Below are 18,518 nucleotides of genomic sequence, written 5' to 3'. Positions count from 1 at the left end.
CATGATATGACACGTCACTTAAAGGGGAATAAAATAACCCACAAATACCTTCTAGTGATATTCACACAATTACGATTATTGGTCGGCTGTACAGCTATTAAACGTGTCATCTAAAAAAAACATGACAGTGTTCTGTTCTGATGAGCATAACCTTTTGGCCCAACAACATCTGTTGTTCAGATGGGCCCAAATACATCCGTTGCATGCAGTTAGCCTTCCCAAATTACATCACCTAAAATGACTCCATGAATTACCCTTCACATAATCTCTTCCCTGTCGCTCTCTCGCTTTCTCGCTCTCTCTCTGTCATTCTGTCATTCTCTCTGTCACACCCTGGCCTAACCAAAACAGAGAATAAAAGCCTCTCTATGGCCAGGGTGTGCCAGAGAGAATGACAGAATGACAGAGAGAGAGCGAGAAAGCGGGTGGGTGTGACTAGGGTGGGCATTCTAGTTTCTTTATTTCTATGTTTTCTGTTTCTATGTTTTGGCCGGGTATGGTTCTCAATCAGCGACAGCTGTCTATCGTTGTCTCTGATTGGGAATCATACTTAGGCAGCCTTTTTTCCTTTGTATTTTGTGGGTAGTTATCTTTGTTGGTGGCACTATAGCCAAAGTCGTTTCTTTGTTTCTTGTTTTGTTGGCGACATTTACATAAATAAAGGAAAATGTACGCTCACCACGCTGCACCTTGGTCGGTCAATTCCACGATGACGCCCGTGACACTCAATAGCATGCAATCTAGCACACACAGTCCCAATAACGTAATACAGACACATTTATGACATTTTAAAAACAGCTCATTATATTTGGGAAGACCCAGAAAATGTTTCAAACGAATGTATTTAGTTCATTTTATTATTTTATTCCTGTGATTATTATGTAGGAGTGTTTTGTCAACAGCATTGTTTCAAACATTGTAAAGTGTGCACATCTACATGGTCTCTTTAAATACACTTAAAACAGGCAAAGTGTTGTGGGAGGGGGAGGAAGAGGGAAGAAGGGGTTTGAGAAAAACACTGAAGGGTAACCAACATCTGGAAATTGGGGGTAGGAGGGAGGGAATCACAAATGGTGACAGATAAAAGTAAGCTAGAACATTTTTATCAAACACGTACAAGTTGAGAATGACTTCCTTTTCCTTCCACTACGTCCCTTCATTACTTCAACCTTCTTTCCTCAGAAAGTCCCGTCCGTACGATCCGACTGGGACATTTTCACAGTGTACACCATAGCTGCTATTTTTCATGGAATGTTTATTTAAATATAAAGCTTCAGACACTTTCTGCGTAGTTACACAAGCGACTGCAGGCCCTTAGCTCATTCAAGGTCCATGTTCTTGCTACTCTAAACGTAGGAGAAAGGCTTATTGGAAGCAAACGTATTAGTCTAAGGCTGGTACAAAGCAGTTATAGACTGTGTTCACTGACTAGACACAGTATAGTCCCTAGCTACAGTGTTCACTCTCTAGATCTTTTATGTCTATAACTCGGTGCTATTAGGTCACTCACTGGCTTTTGTCACGTCAGCATAATAGCGACTGTTTGGTGAAAATCACAGAGCTACTGTATGTAAAATGAATGCTCACATCACTGAAGCAGAAAAGCAGCCTGATGGCTTGTGGAAGAGGTCTATTGGAAAGCGAGGGTTTTATAGCATTGTAACTTGACATGACTGCAATGTGTAGCCACAGCATGTGCCAAGCTAGTTCAGCCACCGTGACATCAACACTACCATTTGCATTATTAATCAGATAAAACAAACTCAACAAAACCACATTTTGTCCAATAATTCAGAAAATGACATCATGAAGTCATACAGTCACATGACTAAAACAAAATCAATTCTAAAAGAAAACATCACATTTTCTGCCAATGAATTGAAACAAGCTTGTCTGAACAGCCATTTCTTACCGTTACAGTTGTAACGTTTTGTATTGAATTGTGTTGTGTTGTAGATGAATTGTTGTTCACAAACGTAACAGTCTCCTGTCTACGAGACACATACAGGACCTGGGATACTGGATCAGATACACTGCATGGTCAAAAGTATGTGGACAGCTGCTCATCGAACATCTCATTCCAAAATCATGGGCATTAACCTCTTTTTTTAAATGTTCACCTAAAATGACATACCCAAATCTAGATCTGGTCCCCCCTTTGCCACTATAACAGTCAGCCACTCTTCTGTGAAGGCTTTCTACTAGATGTTGGTACATTGCTGCAGGGACTTTCTTCCATTCAGCCACGAGCATTAGTGAGGCCAGGCACTGATTTTGGGTGATTAGGCCTGGCTCGCAGTTGGCGTTCCAATTCATCCCAAAGGTGTTCGATGGGGTTGAAGTCAGGGCTCTGTGCAGACCAGTCAAGTTCTTCCACACCGATCTCAACAAACTATTTCTGTATGGACCTGGCTTTGTGCACAGGGGCATTGTCATGGTGAAACAGGAAAGGGTCTTCCCCAAACTGTTGCCACAAAGTTGGACACAGAATCGTCAAGAATGTCACTGTATGCTGTAGTGTTATGATTTCCCTTCACTGAAACTAAGGGGCCTAGACCGAACCATGAAAAACAGCCCCAGACCATTATTCCTCCTCCACCAAACTTTACAGCTGGCACTATGCATTGAGGAAGGTAGCGTTCTCCTGGCATCTGCCAAACCCAGATACTCCCGTTGGACTGCCAGATGGTGAAGCATGATTCATCACTCCAGAGAACGTATTTCCACTGCTCTAGAGTCCAATGGCAGCGAGCTTTACACCACTCCAGCAGACTTTTGGCATTGTACATGGTGATCGTAGGCTTGTGTGCGGTTGCTCGGCCATGGAAACCCATTTCATTAAGCCCCCGACGAACAGTTCTTGTGCTGAAGTTGCTCCTAGAGAAAGTTTGGAACTCAGTAGTGAGTGTTGCATTTGAGGACAGACGATTTTTACACACTACGCTCTTCAGCACTTGGTGGTCCTGTTCTGTGCGCTTGTGTGGTCTACCACTTCGCGGCTGAGACGTTGTTGCTTCTAGACGTTTCCACTTTACAATAACAGCTCTTACAATTGCCCGGGGCAGCTCTGGCAGGGCAGAAATTTGACAAACTGACTTGTTGGAAAGGTGTCATCCTATGACGGTGCCATGTTATAAGCCACTAAGCTCTTCAGTAAGGCCATTCTACTGCCAATGTTTGTCTATGGAGATTGCATGGCTGTGTGCTCAATTTTATACACCTGTCAGCAACGGGTGTGGCTGAAATAGCCGAATCCACCAACTTGAAGGGGTGTCCACATACTTTTGTATATATAGTGTATGTTGGGAATGAAACCAGGCTGGACTGCTTAATATCCTAGGCCAAATGGAATGTCTTTGAGATCATTGCCACACAATAAGAATCACTGTAAAGTCTTAGATAACCGATAATACCCTATCAACACTATCCCTGTACCTGTTTCAATGCCTTAGCTAGCTAGCACACTGGCCATCTACAGTAATGTCCCAAAGAAAGTTCAACATGTAATGAAAAGAAGCCAAAATAACAACACAACACACCCTAGCAGAGTCGAGCACATCCCTTAGAACAGAAAGAAGAAGAACAAACATCCTAGAGTCAGTCATTAAAATCCCCCTGGTGGTGGTAGTTTAAATAGCATGTTTTCCTATGGAGGAGCGCGAGGGGGAGTGGTACTCTGATCACAGTCATCTGGTTTCTTATCTTGGGGGACAACGGCGAAGGGTTGTTGCAGTGGAGGGCCGACGGAGAAATGTTGAAGGGGGATGTTAAGACGAAGAGGTCCAAGGGATCCAGGAGGTCCGAGGGGCGATGGAGGACCAGGAACCAGGGGGAGATGGAGGACCAGGAACCAGGGGGAGATGGAGGACCAGGAACCAGGGGGAGATGGAGGACCAGGAACCAGGGGTAGATGGAGGACCAGGAACCAGGGGGAGATGGAGGACCAGGAACCAGGGGGAGATGGAGGACCAGGAACCAGGGGGAGATGGAGGACCAGGAACCAGGGGGAGATGGAGGACCAGGAAACAGGGGGATGTGGAGGACCAGGAACCAGGGGGAGATGGAGGACCAGGAACCAGGGGGAGATGGAGGACCAGGAACCAGGGGGAGATGGAGGACCAGGAACCAGGGGGAGATGGAGGACCAGGAACCAGGGGGCGATGGAGGACCAGGAACCAGGGGGCGATGGAGGATCAGGAACCAGGGGGCGATGAAGAATCAGGAACCAGGGGGCGATGGAGAATCAGGAACCAGGGGCGATGGAGAATCAGGAACCAGGGGCGATGGAGGAGGCAGGAGGCTCATAAGCCTTGCTTGGCCAGGGCCATGGTGACGTCCTGGGCCAGTGTGGACAGCTGGGGGCAGTCCAGGAGGTTGAGGCTGCCCGTGGATGACACGTTGCTGAGACGGTGGGGGGATGTACCTTCGGTGCCACCTGGGGACAGGGTGATAACGTCTGCCCCGTGGTCCACGCGAGCCTTGGCCGTGTCACGGAACGTCAGCTTGTGGCTCTCGATCTGAGAAAGAGACAGAGGGGGGGGGGGTTATCCATGGCCCATGTTGGAATCAAACCCACAACCCTGCTGTTGCCAGCACCATGCTCTAAACTACTAAGCCATCTATGTAAACCTAGGTGGTGTACATTAGGGCACGCAACTGAACATGTTTTAAAACGTTTCGCAATCAAAAACGAAAATGAGGGTTTCTTATTGGAAAAGTCCAGGTAGTCCCTCCCTGTTTCAGTCCGTTTTCTTCTGTTTGGTGCCTACTGAACATGACCCTGTACTGTCCTTTTACTGTAGACTGTCTCACCATGATTTGTCCTCCCCCGGGGGTGTGACTGGCGTTGGCCAGTGAGCCCACTTTGGCCTCGGCCTTGTCCTTGAAGTCCAGTTTCACACTCTCAATACGCACGTTACCACCCCCTGTGGGAGATGTAGAGAGGAAGGAGAGAGAAGAGGAATCGAGGAGGAGAGAGGAGAGGAAGAGAACATGGGAGAGGAGAAGAAGAGAAGAGAAGGAAGCGAGGAGAATAGAGGAGGAGAGAGGAGAAGAAGAGAGGAGAGAGGAGAAGATAGAGGATAAGAAGAGAAGAAGAGAGAAGAGAGGAGAAGAAGAGAAGAAGAGAGGAGAGAGGAGAGGAGTAGAAGAGAGGAGAGAGGAGAAGAGAGAGGAGAAGAAGAGAAGAAGAGAGGAGAAGTAATGGATATGAATGAATCAATACTCATATAAACAGAAGCAATAGTTGAACTGTGTAACTACACAGGACAAAATGCCTGTAGGATTAATATTCCATTGCTAATTAAACTACAGTTAGTGACTAGTCTGAGGTAAAGCATAAACATGTAATATATGAAAGTGTAACTAGAAATGTATTGTTCTTATGCCCTGTTCATCCAAAAGATTGGAATACTCTCTCTATTAAATAATAATATAAATAATAATAATTAAATAATCACTCAATATTAATGAATCAACTAAAAAAGGGCTGATTACCTGGTCGGTGACGGATGTTGGACATTGATCCACATTTGGAGGTGATGTGGCTCAGGTCTATCTTCTTGGTGGTAATGTGGACCTGCGAGAGGCGCATTCAGACACTGTCTTATACTGCACTGAGGGAAGGGACTGCCACATTTTAGATCTGTAGGGCTGTAGGACAATACCTTGAAATGATGCGGAATTTACCATCATTTACGGTATTCTAATTATCTTCAATGAAAAATCATTAATAAAAATGCATACATTTAAGGAAGAACAGAAAGTAGCACTCAACAGGTTAATGACATCATCAATCTGTGAAACAAACTGCCTGAAGAATAGCGATCACTACAAAACCACTGTAAACCACCTCACTCAATAGAGACAGTTGGTAGACATCACACAAGACATCACTGACATCACACAAGACATCACTGACATCACACAAGATGACACTGACATCACACAAGACGACACTGACATCACACAAGACGACACTGACATCACACAAGACATCACTGACATCACACAATATGACACTGACATCACACAATATGACACTGACATCACACAAGACGACACTGACATCACACAAGACATCACTGACATCACATAATATGACACTGACATCACACAAGACATCACTGGCATCACACAATATGACACTGACATCACACAAGACATCACTGACATCACACAAGACACACTGACATCACACAAAACATCACTGACATCACACAAGACATCACTGGCATCACACAATACGACACTGACATCACACAAGACATCACTGGCATCACACAATATGACACTGACATCACACAAAACATCACTGACATCACACAAGACATCACTGGCATCACACAATACGACACTGACATCACACAAGACATCACTGGCATCACACAATATGACACTGACATCACACAAGACATCACTGACATCACACAATATGACACTGACATCACACAAGACGACACTGACATCACACAAGACGACACTGACATCACACAAGACGACACTGACATCACACAATATGACACTGACATCACACAAGACGACACTGACATCACACAATATGACACTGACATCACACAAGACGACACTGACATCACACAATATGACACAATATGACACTGACATCACACAAGACGACACTGACATCACACAATATGACACTGACATCACACAAGACGACACTGACATCACACAATATGACACTGACATCACACAAGACGACACTGACATCACACAATATGACACTGACATCACACAATATGACACTGACATCACACAAGACGGAACTGACATCACACAAGACGACACTGACATCACACAATACGACACTGACATCACACAAGACGACACTGACATCACACAAGACGACACTGACATCACACAAGACGGAACTGACATCACACAAGACGACACTGACATCACACAAGACGACACTGACATCACACAAGACGGAACTGACATCACACAATCAACTGAAACCAGTCAATCTACCACAATAAACCAATCAATATAGAACATCAAAGCAGACACTAACACAACAACAAGCACTAAACACATAGGCCGTGTTCCAGACAATCTGCAAAGCAGTCAGAACCATGTTTCACTACGCCTGGGTAGATGTCAGCTTTGCAGACCTTCTGGAATGTGGCTATTGATTACATCACAGAGAACACCTGTGCTAAGTGACAAGTCAGAGAACAGGTGTTTTAATGGATCTTCAGTGTTTATTTTGATTCAGTCCATGATGCTAGATGAATAATAGGTGGGTGGGCCAGGTGTCTTTTGAGTGACATCTCTGTCTGGTGTGACAGGATACATACAGTTGAAACTCAATGGTAAATGACTATGTTAAAAGACTATGTTAAAAGACTATTTTAGGATAGTTTTTTGATGACCCTGTATGCACAGACAGGGTACTGTACTGAAAACCACTATGAGGTTAGGTAGCTGTGCTTTGTGCCAAGACTAAACTGAAAACTGAGTAAGGAATATGATTAAAAGCCAAATCACCATGTCTTTATTAATCAAGACGCAAAGCAAAACAATAGAAAACACTGTCACAGTGATACCATGATTCACTATCCTCCATGCCTGTTGGTTAGTGAGTGAGAGGTTGGTTAGAGCAGGGTGTGTAGACACACTGTGTTGAGACACTCACGTTTCCCCCGGTGGGTGCGTACTGGATTTTGTCCAGGGAGCCACACTTAGATTGGACATGGCTAAAGTCCAGTTTAACACTTGGAATGAAGACCTGAGGACGACAGCATCCATACTCTGTAACACTCAGACATTCATTCCTCTGTTTATTAGAATTAGTTCATTCTGTGGTTTATTCACTAGCTCGCAAGCCCATTCAGTCAGTTATTCATTCACCCATTCATCCATCCATACATACATACATACATCCATTAATTAATTAATCCATCCATTAATTAATTAATCCATCCATCCATTCATCCATCCATCAATTAATTCATTTGTTCATTAACCCATCAATTAATTAATTCATTCATTCATTCATTAACCCATCCAGCCATTAATTAAACCATTAATTTGTTCCACAATGGCATAGTTGGAGGACATAGTTGGAGGACATAGTAGGAGGAGATAGTTGGAGGACATAGTTGGAGGAGATGGTTGGAGGACATAATTGGAGGAGATAGTTGGAGGACATAGTTGGAGGACATAGTTGGAGGACATAGTAGCAGGACATAGTAGGAGGACATAGTAGCAGGACATAGTAGGAGGACATAGTTGGAGGAGATAGTAGCAGGCCATAGTTGGAGGACATAGTAGCAGGACATATTAGGAGGACATCGTTGGAGGAGATAGTAGCAGGACATAGTTGGAGGACATAGTAGCAGGATATAGTAGGAGGACATAGTTGGAGGAGATAGTAGCAGGATATAGTTGGAGGACATAGTTGGAGAACATAGTTGGAGGAGATAGTAGCAGGACATAGTAGGAGGACATAGTTGGAGGACATAGTAGCAGGACATAGTAGGAGGACATAGTTGGAGGAGATAGTAGCAGGACATAGTTGGAGGAGATAGTAGCAGGACATAGTTGGAGGACATAGTTGGAGGACATAGTTGGAGGACATAGATATAATATAATAGGAATGTGGGACATCAAAATGTTGTCGTTTTGACATCATTCTGCTACTCAAATGTACCCTGTTTTGAAGAGAATTACCATGGTACATGAAGCACACTTAATACAGACTAACACATCAATTAGAGAAATACACAGTACCAATGAAACCAGAGGTAAGACAATGGACCGGGGACCACCTGAGAGAAAGTGTTGAGAAAACCCAGATAAAAGAGAGGAAAATCAAGGCAGGAATGGAGAGAAAGCAGAGCAGTACATACATTGCCTGCACAGGGAGAGTGCTTCAGATTATCCTTGGATCCACACTGATGAAACAAGTCCACCACCTTCTGGTTTAAAATATAAATCTAAAAACCAACAAAAAACTGTATATGCCTCTTTAGAAGATGTGTGAAAAGCTCAATGTGTAATTTTGATTTATTTGTATCGATTTTATTGTCATTGAACAGACACTCTTTTCCATGTGCTCAAGAGCACATCAACCAATGTTTAACCTAGTTGGCTCTAGGGATACGAACCAGCAACCTTTCAGTTACTGGCCCAACGCTCTTAACCGCTAGGCTACCTGCCGCCCGGTACTCTTAACTGCTAGGCTACCTGCCGCCCGGTACTCTTAATTGCTAGGCTATCTGCCGCCCGGTACTCTTAACCGCTAGGCTACCTGCCTGCCCGGTACTCTTAACCGCTAGGCTACCTGCCTGCCCGGCTTACCGCTAGGCTGCCGTACTCTTAACCGCTAGGCTACCTGCCTGCCCGGTACTCTTAACCGCTAGGCTACCTGCCTGCCCGGTACTCTTAACCGCCGCCCGGTACTCTTAACCGCTAGGCTACCTGCCTGCCCGGTACTCTTCACCGCTAGGCTATCTGCCGCCCGGTACTCTTAACCGCTAGGCTATCTGCCGCCTGGTACTCTTAACCGCTAGGCTACCTGCCTGCCCGGTACTCTTCACCGCTAGGCTATCTGCCGCCCGGTACTCTTAACCGCTAGGCTATCTGCCGCCTGGTACTCTTAACCGCTAGGCTATCTGCCGCCTGGTACTTGCATTGACATTAGTATGTACAGTATCTGTATATCGATATTTACATAGAATGATAATCATGTTGTTTATACATGACGGCTGGTCATGCAGTGCTTCATGTAATCGTGTCCGTATGTCCATACGTTGCAAATAATTGCATTTACATTATGTGTACAGTATCTGTACGTTGATATTTATTTGAATTAATAATCATTATGTCCACTGAGTGTACAAAACATTAAGAACACCTGCTCTTTCCATGACATAGACTGACCAGGTGAAAGCTTTGATCCCTTATTGATGTCTCCAGTTAAATCCACTTCAATCAGTGTAGATGAAGGGAAGGAGACAGGTTAAAGAATAATTTTTAAACTTTGAGACAATTGAGACATGGATTGTTTATGTGCAATTTAGAGGGTAAATGGGCAAAACGAAATCTATTAGAATAGGGTATTGTAGTATAGGTGCCAGGTGCACCGGTTTGTGTCAAGAACTGCAATGCTGCTAGGTTTTTCATGCTCAACAGTTTCCCGTGTGTATCAAGAATGGTCCACCACCCGAAGGACATCCAGCCAACTTGACACAACTGTAGGAAGGATTGGAGTCAACATGGGCCAGCATGTCTATATAACATTTTCGACACCTTGTAGAATCCATGCCCCGACGTCACGTATACACTGAGAGTACAAAACATAGAGAACACCTTCCCAATATTGAGTTGAGGCCATTCTGAGGGCAGGTGTTCTTAATGGTCATGCAGTGCATAAGGTCATCATTTCTGATTTAAAAAAAAAATGGATTTAAGGTGCAAATACTTGTCTGAAATACAGGACTGGCAAGACCCATACCGTGTAGTGATCACAAGAGACGTGGTTGGAATGAGACGTGAGCCAATGAATGAACACAAGCTGGTACGTCTCTGGAAAGGAGAACCCTGGCCTACAAACCTAGTATTTCATCAACCAGACTCTGACCTGGATTCTCCTGTCACCTGAGGACACACACCTGTGCCAATTAAACGCAGACAAAACGCAGACAAACACAAGTGGGAATACACACAGTCAAACACGCATATAAATACACACACAAGTGGGAATACACACAGTCAAACACACACGTAAATACATACACACAATACATACACACACGCACCTGGGCTTTTCATCTAATTCATTTTGCAGATTCTAAGAGCTACTGAGCTAAAACATGACCATCTTAAATACTAAAAGGTCAGTCCTAAATAGAGACTAAAAAGCACCCTGCCTAAATAGGATTCTAAATATGCTGCCTAAATAGAGATCCTAAATAATATGCTGATCCTAAATAGAGATTCTAAATATGCTGCCTAAATAGAGATCCTAAATATGCTGCCTAAATAGAGATCCTAAATATGCTGCCTAAATAGAGATCCTAAATATGCTGCCTAAATAGAGATTCTAAATATACTGCCTAAATAGAGATCCTAAATATACTGCCTAAGATAAATATGCTGCCTAAATAGAGATCCTAAATATCCTGCCTAAATAGAGATTCTAAATATACTGCCTAAATAGAGATCCTAAATAGAGATTCTAAATATGCTGCCTAAATAGAGATTCTAAATATGCTGCCTAAATAGAGATTCTAAATATGCTGCCTAAATAGAGATCCTAAATAGAGATTCTAAATATGCTGCCTAAATAGAGATCCTAAATATAGATCCTAAAAATGCTGCCTAAATAGAGATTCTAAATATACTGCCTAAATAGAGTATCCTAAATATACTGCCTAAATAAATCCTAAATACTGCCTAAATAGAGATCCTAAATATGCTGCCTAAATAGAGATCCTAAATAGAGATGCCTAAATAGAGATCCTAAATATGCTGCCTAAATAGAGATCCTAAATATGCTGCCTAAATAGAGCCTAAATAGAGATCCTAAATAGAGATCCTAAATAGAGATTCTAAATATATGCCTAAATAGAGATTCTAAATATGCTAGAGCCTAAATAGCTGCCTAAATAGAGATTCTAAATATGCTGCCTAAATAGAGATCCTAAATAGAGATTCTAAATATGCTGCCTAAATAGAGATTCTAAATATGCTGCCTAAATAGAGATTCTAAATATACTGCCTAAATAGAGATTCTAAATATACTGCCTAAATAGAGATCCTAAATATCCTGCCTAAATAGAATCCTAGAGATTCTAAATATGCTGCCTAAATAGAGATCCTGCCTAAATAGAGAAATAGAGATTCTAAATATACTGCCGAAATAGAGATAAATAGAGATCCTAAATATGCTGCCTAAATAGATTCTAAATATGCTGCCTAAATAGAGATCCTAAATAGAGAGCCTAAATAGAGATCCTAAATATAAATAGAGATTCTAAAATACTGCCTAAATAGAGATCCTAAATAGAGATCCTAAATAGAGATCCTAAATAGAGATTCTAAATATGCTGCCTAAATAGAGATGCTGCCTAAATAGAGATTCTAAATATACTGCCTAAATAGAGATTCTAAATAAACTGCTGCCTACAGCAAATACAAGTGGGTAGACTCATAGAGGGGTTACAGGTCACCACAAAATATTGCAGTGAAATCACTGCACCAAAATAAAGATTTTCCATTGGAAGATAAAACTTATTGGATTCATTTTGAGATGTATAAATTATTCTGGGATTATTCTGGGGTGCATTATGTTTTCTAATTTCCACTGAGGCTGTGTTCCACTGAAGCCCTGAGCCTTCGCCCAGTCTGCAACACCAGACTAGAGCTCATTAAACTCAGCCTGTCTTCCACTCCTCTCACAGAACAAAGGTCCTTCAACATCAAGGATGAAAACAAACCTCAATAGCCAATAGGGATTCTTCATTCTGAAAGATTCATATAACAGCAACTACTGTATGTTTGTTATTAGACTCAGCTTGCTGGTTAAATATGTACACTGTGAGTGAGCGAGTGAGTAGACAGGCTGGACTGTTTTCTGCATGAGCTAAAGACCTCTCTGGCTAATTGTGTCTGTCAGAGTAGGGAATGAGGAAGAAACTACCACAAGAACACAGCCACTGGCACTTGTGTGAAGACTATTTCCCTGCCTTAATGTCATGTACATCCTGGTCTCAGATCTGTTTTTGCTGTATAGCCAACTCACATTGTTGTCATGGGAAACAGGGTCGGACAAAGAGTTTTTTAAGAAAGCAGATATTTTTGCCATGGTGCAGAGAGAAACATTTGAAGTTTTAAAATGCTATTCTGCACATCTTGTCATGAGGCTGAGAGAACTAGCAGTTTTAAAGCTACAGCAATTACCTCCAATTTGATGGAGCTGAAATGACTACAGATCGGGATCTTTAGTTTATGGCTTCTGGTTCAAATCCACTTCTCCTTATCATGCCAGAGGTCAAACAGCCCTCAACCAATCAGACCAGAGGGTAAACAACTGTCAACCAATCGGACCAGAGAGTAAACAACCCTCGGCTAATGAGAAGGGAGGATAAACATTTGCTTTGGCAGAGATGGAGAAACAGCACACACAGGGAGTGGGAGACTGAGAATGTGGGCGGGCAGGTGCAACGTAGCAGGACCAGAAACAGATGCAGTGCTTTATGATGGAGAGGAGAGGAGAGGAGAGGAGAGGAGAGGAGAGGAGAGGAGAGGAGAGGAGAGGAGAAGAGGAGAGGAGAGAGGAGAAAGGAGAGGAGAGGAGAGGAGAGAGGAGAGGAGAGGGAGAGAGGAGAGAAGAGGAGAGGAAGGAGAGGAGAGAGAGGAAGGAGAGAGAAGAGAAGAGAAGAGAAGAGAAGAGAAGAGAAGAGAGGAGAGGAGAGGAGATGAGAGGAGAGGAGAGGAGAGTGGTGGTTAGAGGACAATGTGCAGGGAACAGGGAAAAGGGAACAGAGAAGGAAACAGGGAACAGTGCGCACGGTGGAAAAGCGAGAGAGAAAGGGAGAGAGAGATAGTTAGAGAGAGAGAGAAACAGACAGAGAGACCGCAATAGAGCCACGACTGTTGACCACAGTGGTATTCAACACAGGCCATATCCCCTATGCTGAGTGGTTGTCATCTCACCTGTCCACCTTTGGGCTGGTACTTCATGTTGTCTGTGGAGCCGATCTTGGACTTGATGTTCTTCAGGTCAGGCAGGGGCTGGTTGAGGACGCGCAGCTGCTTGGGTGTGGTAGAGGGCGACTTGGGCGGTGTGCGGATCACAGCAAACTTCTTCTCCTGAGTGAGGAGGCTGAATAGAACAACAGAACAACTTTGTCTACTATTTTGCAGAGAACGGACATATGTCATTTTGCTTACAAACCCAAACCCCGGAGATTCACACACATATGCAACCACGCAAACAAGCTTTCAATGACGATGTGGGATTTACACCGGCAACCCTCAGGTTGCTGGCCCACTTCTCTAACGTCTAGACTACCAACCTGAGAGACTTGGGTGTGTGGCTGCCGGGGTGCGACTCCCAGGGGTGCGGCAGGAGTAGCTGGGTGGTGTTCCTGGGGTGACCGCTGTGGAGCCGGGGGTGTGGGGCGTGGAGGCTCCGCTCCGGGCCGAACGGGAACGGGCCGACGAATTGGTGCCGACTGGATGGGAGACAGAGAGGTAACAGAAGTCAGGGTAAAAGTATATAATACTTTTACAGAGCAATAAGGTCACTGACTTCATCAATAAGACAAAACAAAATGGCTGATTGATAAACATGCAGACAGAGCTTGCGTTCCCCTGCTCAGACGTTGCATGCATCAACCAATGCCTGCGTGCCATATCGTGGACTTTTGCCGTTGGGCATCATATTGCTATAAAATATGATGTGGTTGGCTGATACGTAAAATACCTATCCAGGCATTGTAAGATCTGGCGTGCTTCAGCAATGTAGATTGAGAGACAGCCAGGGCATGGTGTGATGAGAGACTGATAGACAGCCAGGGTGTGGTGTGGATGACAGAGTGGATCTATCAAAGCTACTGATAGACAGCCAGGGCATGGTGTGGATGACAGAGTGGATCTATCAAAGCTAGTGAGAGACAGCCAGGGCATGGTGTGGATGACAGAGTGGATCTATCAAAGCTAGTGAGAGACAGCCAGGGCATGGTGTGGATAACAGAGTGGATCTATCAAAGCTAGTGAGAGACAGCCAGGGCATGGTGTGGATAACAGAGTGGATATATCAAAGCTAGTGAGAGACAGCCAGAGCATGGTGTGGATGACAGAGTGGATATATCAAAGCTACTGAAGACAGCCAGGGCATGGTATGGATAACAGAGTGGATCTATCAAAGCTAGTGAGAGACAGCCAGGGTTGGTGTGGATAACAGAGTGGATCTATCAAAGCTAGTGAGAGACAGCCAGGGCATGGTGTGGATGACAGAGTGGATATATCAAAGCTAGTGAGAGACAGCCAGGGTTGGTGTGGATGACAGAGTGGATCTATCAAAGCTAGTGAGAGACACCCAGGGCGTGGTGTGGATAACAGAGTGGATCTATCAAAGCTAGTGAGAGACAGCCAGGGTGTGGTGTGGATGACAGAGTGGATCTATCTGTGATCTACCTGCGATACTAGGGGACCTCCCAGACCTGTGCTCCCCTCTGGGCTCAGTTTGAATTGCTACAGGGAGAAGAGGGAGGAGGAGGAGTTAGCGGGACGAGGAGGTGTTAGAGGAGAAGAAGGAGGAGGAGTTAGAGGGAGGAGGATGAGTTAGAGGAGAAGGAGGAAGAGGAGTTAGAGGGAGGAGGATGAGTTAGAGGAGAAGGAGGAGGAGGAGGAGAGGGGGAGGAGGAGGAGAAGAGGGAGGAGGAAGAGTTAGGAGGAGAAGAAGAGGAGGAGGATGAGAGAGGAGAAGGGAGGAGGATGAGTTAGAGGAGAAGGGAGGAGGAGGAGGAGTTAGAGGAGAAGGAAGGAAGAGTTAGAGGGAAGGAGGAGGAGGAGTTAGAGGAGAAGGAGGAGGAGGAGGAGGAGAAAGGGGGATAGGAGGAGGAGGAGGAGGAGGAGGAAGGAGGAGGAGGAGGAGGAGGAGTTAAGAGAGAGGAGAGTTGGTGTGAGTTAAGAGGAGGAGTTAGGAGAGTTGTTGAGTTAAGAGAGAAACAAAGTTGAGTTGAGGATAGTTGTTGAGTTAAGAGAGAAACAGAGTTGAGTTGAGCAGAGAATAGTTGTTGAGTTAAGAGAGACACAGTGTTGAGTTGAGCAGAGGACAGTTGTTGAGTTAAGAGAGAAACAGAGTTGAGTTGAGCAGAGGACAGTTGTTGAGTTAAGAGAGAAACAGAGTTGAGTTGAGCAGAGGACAGTTGTTGAGTTAAGAGAGAAACAGAGTTGAGTTGAGCAGAGGATAGTTGTTGAGTTAAGAGATTAGATAGCAGTCAAATGACAGAAACGTGTGAAAAGGGAAAGCGCATAGTAAGAGAGACAGAGTGTCTTTACATATAGTATCATCAACACATTCAATAGCAAATCTCCTATACTGTTCTGTCATATGTGTATATAATACTGGTTAATATGGCAGTATATGATCTGTCTGAAAAAACAGTGTGTTGAGGGGAGGGTTACTTACAGGTGGGCCTGCGGGGGGCAGGGCTGGTGTTGTCGTGCTCTGCTGGGGGGGCACGGCGGGGCAGGGAGGAGGCAGGCCTGGGCAGAGAGGACCTCTTTTCTGGAGTCCGGTAGGTACCCTCCTGTCACACACAACATGCAGGACATGTATGAGCACTTAGCAGACACAGATACAAACACATGCCATAGATCTAATAACAACATACCGAAAACACCCGATTGCTGAGAACTACATTACTTGTAATACCCAAATGTGTGATTGTGAGAAGGAATGGACAAAAACGAATGAACATCTCTGACATAGTCGTTACGGAACATTAGAATATTACCAATATGGAATGAATTGCACCTATCCACGAAGGAGGGAGGGTACTGCTCTAAAGGGTGTGTATTTTCCTTTCCCCTCCTCCTCACCTTCTCTTCCCTCCGCCCCCGCCTCTGCAGTGAGGGTGAGGGGGAGTTTCTGCCTGAGCATGCGGAGGAGGGGCGTGGCCCGCATAACTCCGCCTCCACTAGTGGTTTGGGTTTAGTGTGGGAGCATGCAGAGTTGGGCCTGGGGGACAGATCCTCTACCCCCCTGGTCAGTCGATGGTTTTTTAAGGCGGTGCGTGTGAGGCTCTAGACGGTAGCCATGGCAACACAGGTAGGATGAATGGATGGCATGCAGGACAGACAGAGACATGGACAAATAATAGACAGAATGACAGACAGGAGATGAGAGATGGGAAAATAATGAAATACAAAGACCGAAGACATATCGGAGGTGGGATGTCAGTGACAATGTGTGTATTACTTACAGAGGTCCTTTCCCGGGATTGGTGGGTCACATTAAGAGGCTGCTGGTCCTCCACGGCTGAGGAGAAAGAGAGAGAGAGAGGGAGAGAGGGAGGGACAGAGAGGGAAGAGAGAGAGGGATACAGGAAGAGAGGGAGGGACAGAGAGAGAGAGAGAGAGAGAGAGAGAGAGAGAGAAAGAGAAAGAGAGAGAGAGAGAGAGAGAGAGAGAGAGAGAGAGAAAGGGAGATAGAGACCAAGAGAGAGAGAGAGAGAGAGGAGAGAGCGAGAGCGCGCGAGAGAGAGAGAGAGAATAATCAACTGTCAGGGCTAGGCCAGCAGAGGGTGATATCAGCCAACAGAAACACACAGCAGTAGCAATGAGTAGAGGGAATGCAGCACACGCCAGATACCAGAGAAGACGACAACCCATCAATAATCTCAAACACTCGAACACACACACAGTCCACACACACAGCCAGTGCACTCTATCTTTAACCACTGAATCAGGAAACGTTCTAATGCAGAAGTGATGCATTCTTACTGCAAATCTTCAAGGAAGCATTTCTGTCGGGCTAATTTGTTACTGACCAAATTCACCCATATTTCAGTTCACACAGCAGCACCCCAGTCAGACACCTGCCAGTCACTTCTATCAAACAGAAGAGCAAGGTATAGTACTGTGGCTCAAGACAAACACCATCCAAGCTAGCACACTTGGTTCCTTGGAAGTTGGGGGAACGTGCGTTTTTGGTTTCCCATTGGTTCTGGGAATGAAGCCATAAGTTTTCTGACTGGTAAAACTGAATGTTTTTTGAAACATTCTGAGAATGGAAGTGAACATTTAGCCTCCTATGGGTTGCTGGAGGTTCTGAGAATGTTTTAGTCTAGTTCCTTGAAAGTTTTCTTCTGAGGTTTTATTTACGCTCTGAGAACTATTTTTTGTTGTTGAGATTTTTGAATAGCTTCCTTAAAACGTTCACTGAATGTTTCAATATGATTTTAACAAAACTGCTAGATTATTTGGGTTCACTTTTTGGAACTCCAAGCACGCAGAAATTGATTTCCTTTGGCATTAATCATGCAAACACACAGCATCAGTGAGATTCAAACCTATAATCAACTGTTCTCTATCCATACAATTAGTCCACTGCGCCACCAGCCTGCCATGTTTTTTTTACACATACAAAAATGTTAATTTTAGTCTATTCAAACAGACCCCATTATGTTGATGCTGAGAACGGAAGGTATATGTTTTAAATAACATTCTTAGAACGTTCTCTAAAGTATTCTTGTGGTTTTTCCGGAATGTTTTCTTAACATTTTCTGAACATAACTTTAAATAGAACCATGAGCATAGAACTATCTAGAGAGATTCCCAATGTCAAATCAGTTAAAGAACATTACTAGAACATTACCAAAATTGAAATGAAATGTAACGATGTTTGAACTTTTAGGAAACTTTTGTTAAAGTAATGAAATACCGAGAAAATTGTGTTTTAGTTTGGTTAAGTTCCTTAAATGTGCTGAGAATGTTCTAAATCCAAGGAACTACCCTGCACCATTCCCAGAACGTTAATG

At 44.2% G+C, this 18,518-nt stretch overlaps 1 protein-coding gene across 1 annotated transcript in view; it reads right to left on the bottom strand.

Moving 5' to 3' along the window:
• Nucleotides 1-784: 784 nt before the first annotated feature.
• Nucleotides 785-18,518, bottom strand: part of LOC135543152 (microtubule-associated protein 2-like) — a 93,848-nt gene continuing 76,114 nt past the window's right edge. The window contains 10 exon segments of the mRNA XM_064970233.1: nucleotides 785-4,517; nucleotides 4,813-4,925; nucleotides 5,497-5,578; nucleotides 7,658-7,750; nucleotides 13,684-13,852; nucleotides 14,046-14,076; nucleotides 14,079-14,204; nucleotides 15,169-15,225; nucleotides 16,166-16,286; nucleotides 16,962-17,017. Coding sequence (XP_064826305.1) covers nucleotides 4,302-4,517; nucleotides 4,813-4,925; nucleotides 5,497-5,578; nucleotides 7,658-7,750; nucleotides 13,684-13,852; nucleotides 14,046-14,076; nucleotides 14,079-14,204; nucleotides 15,169-15,225; nucleotides 16,166-16,286; nucleotides 16,962-17,017 — 1,064 coding nt within the window. The 3' untranslated portion in view covers nucleotides 785-4,301.

This window comes from Oncorhynchus masou, chromosome 7 (assembly GCF_036934945.1).
Source record: "Oncorhynchus masou masou isolate Uvic2021 chromosome 7, UVic_Omas_1.1, whole genome shotgun sequence".
NCBI lineage: Eukaryota > Metazoa > Chordata > Actinopteri > Salmoniformes > Salmonidae > Oncorhynchus > Oncorhynchus masou.
The sequence above is the reverse complement of the archived record's forward strand: the minus strand, read 5'-3'. Positions and strand labels throughout refer to the sequence as shown.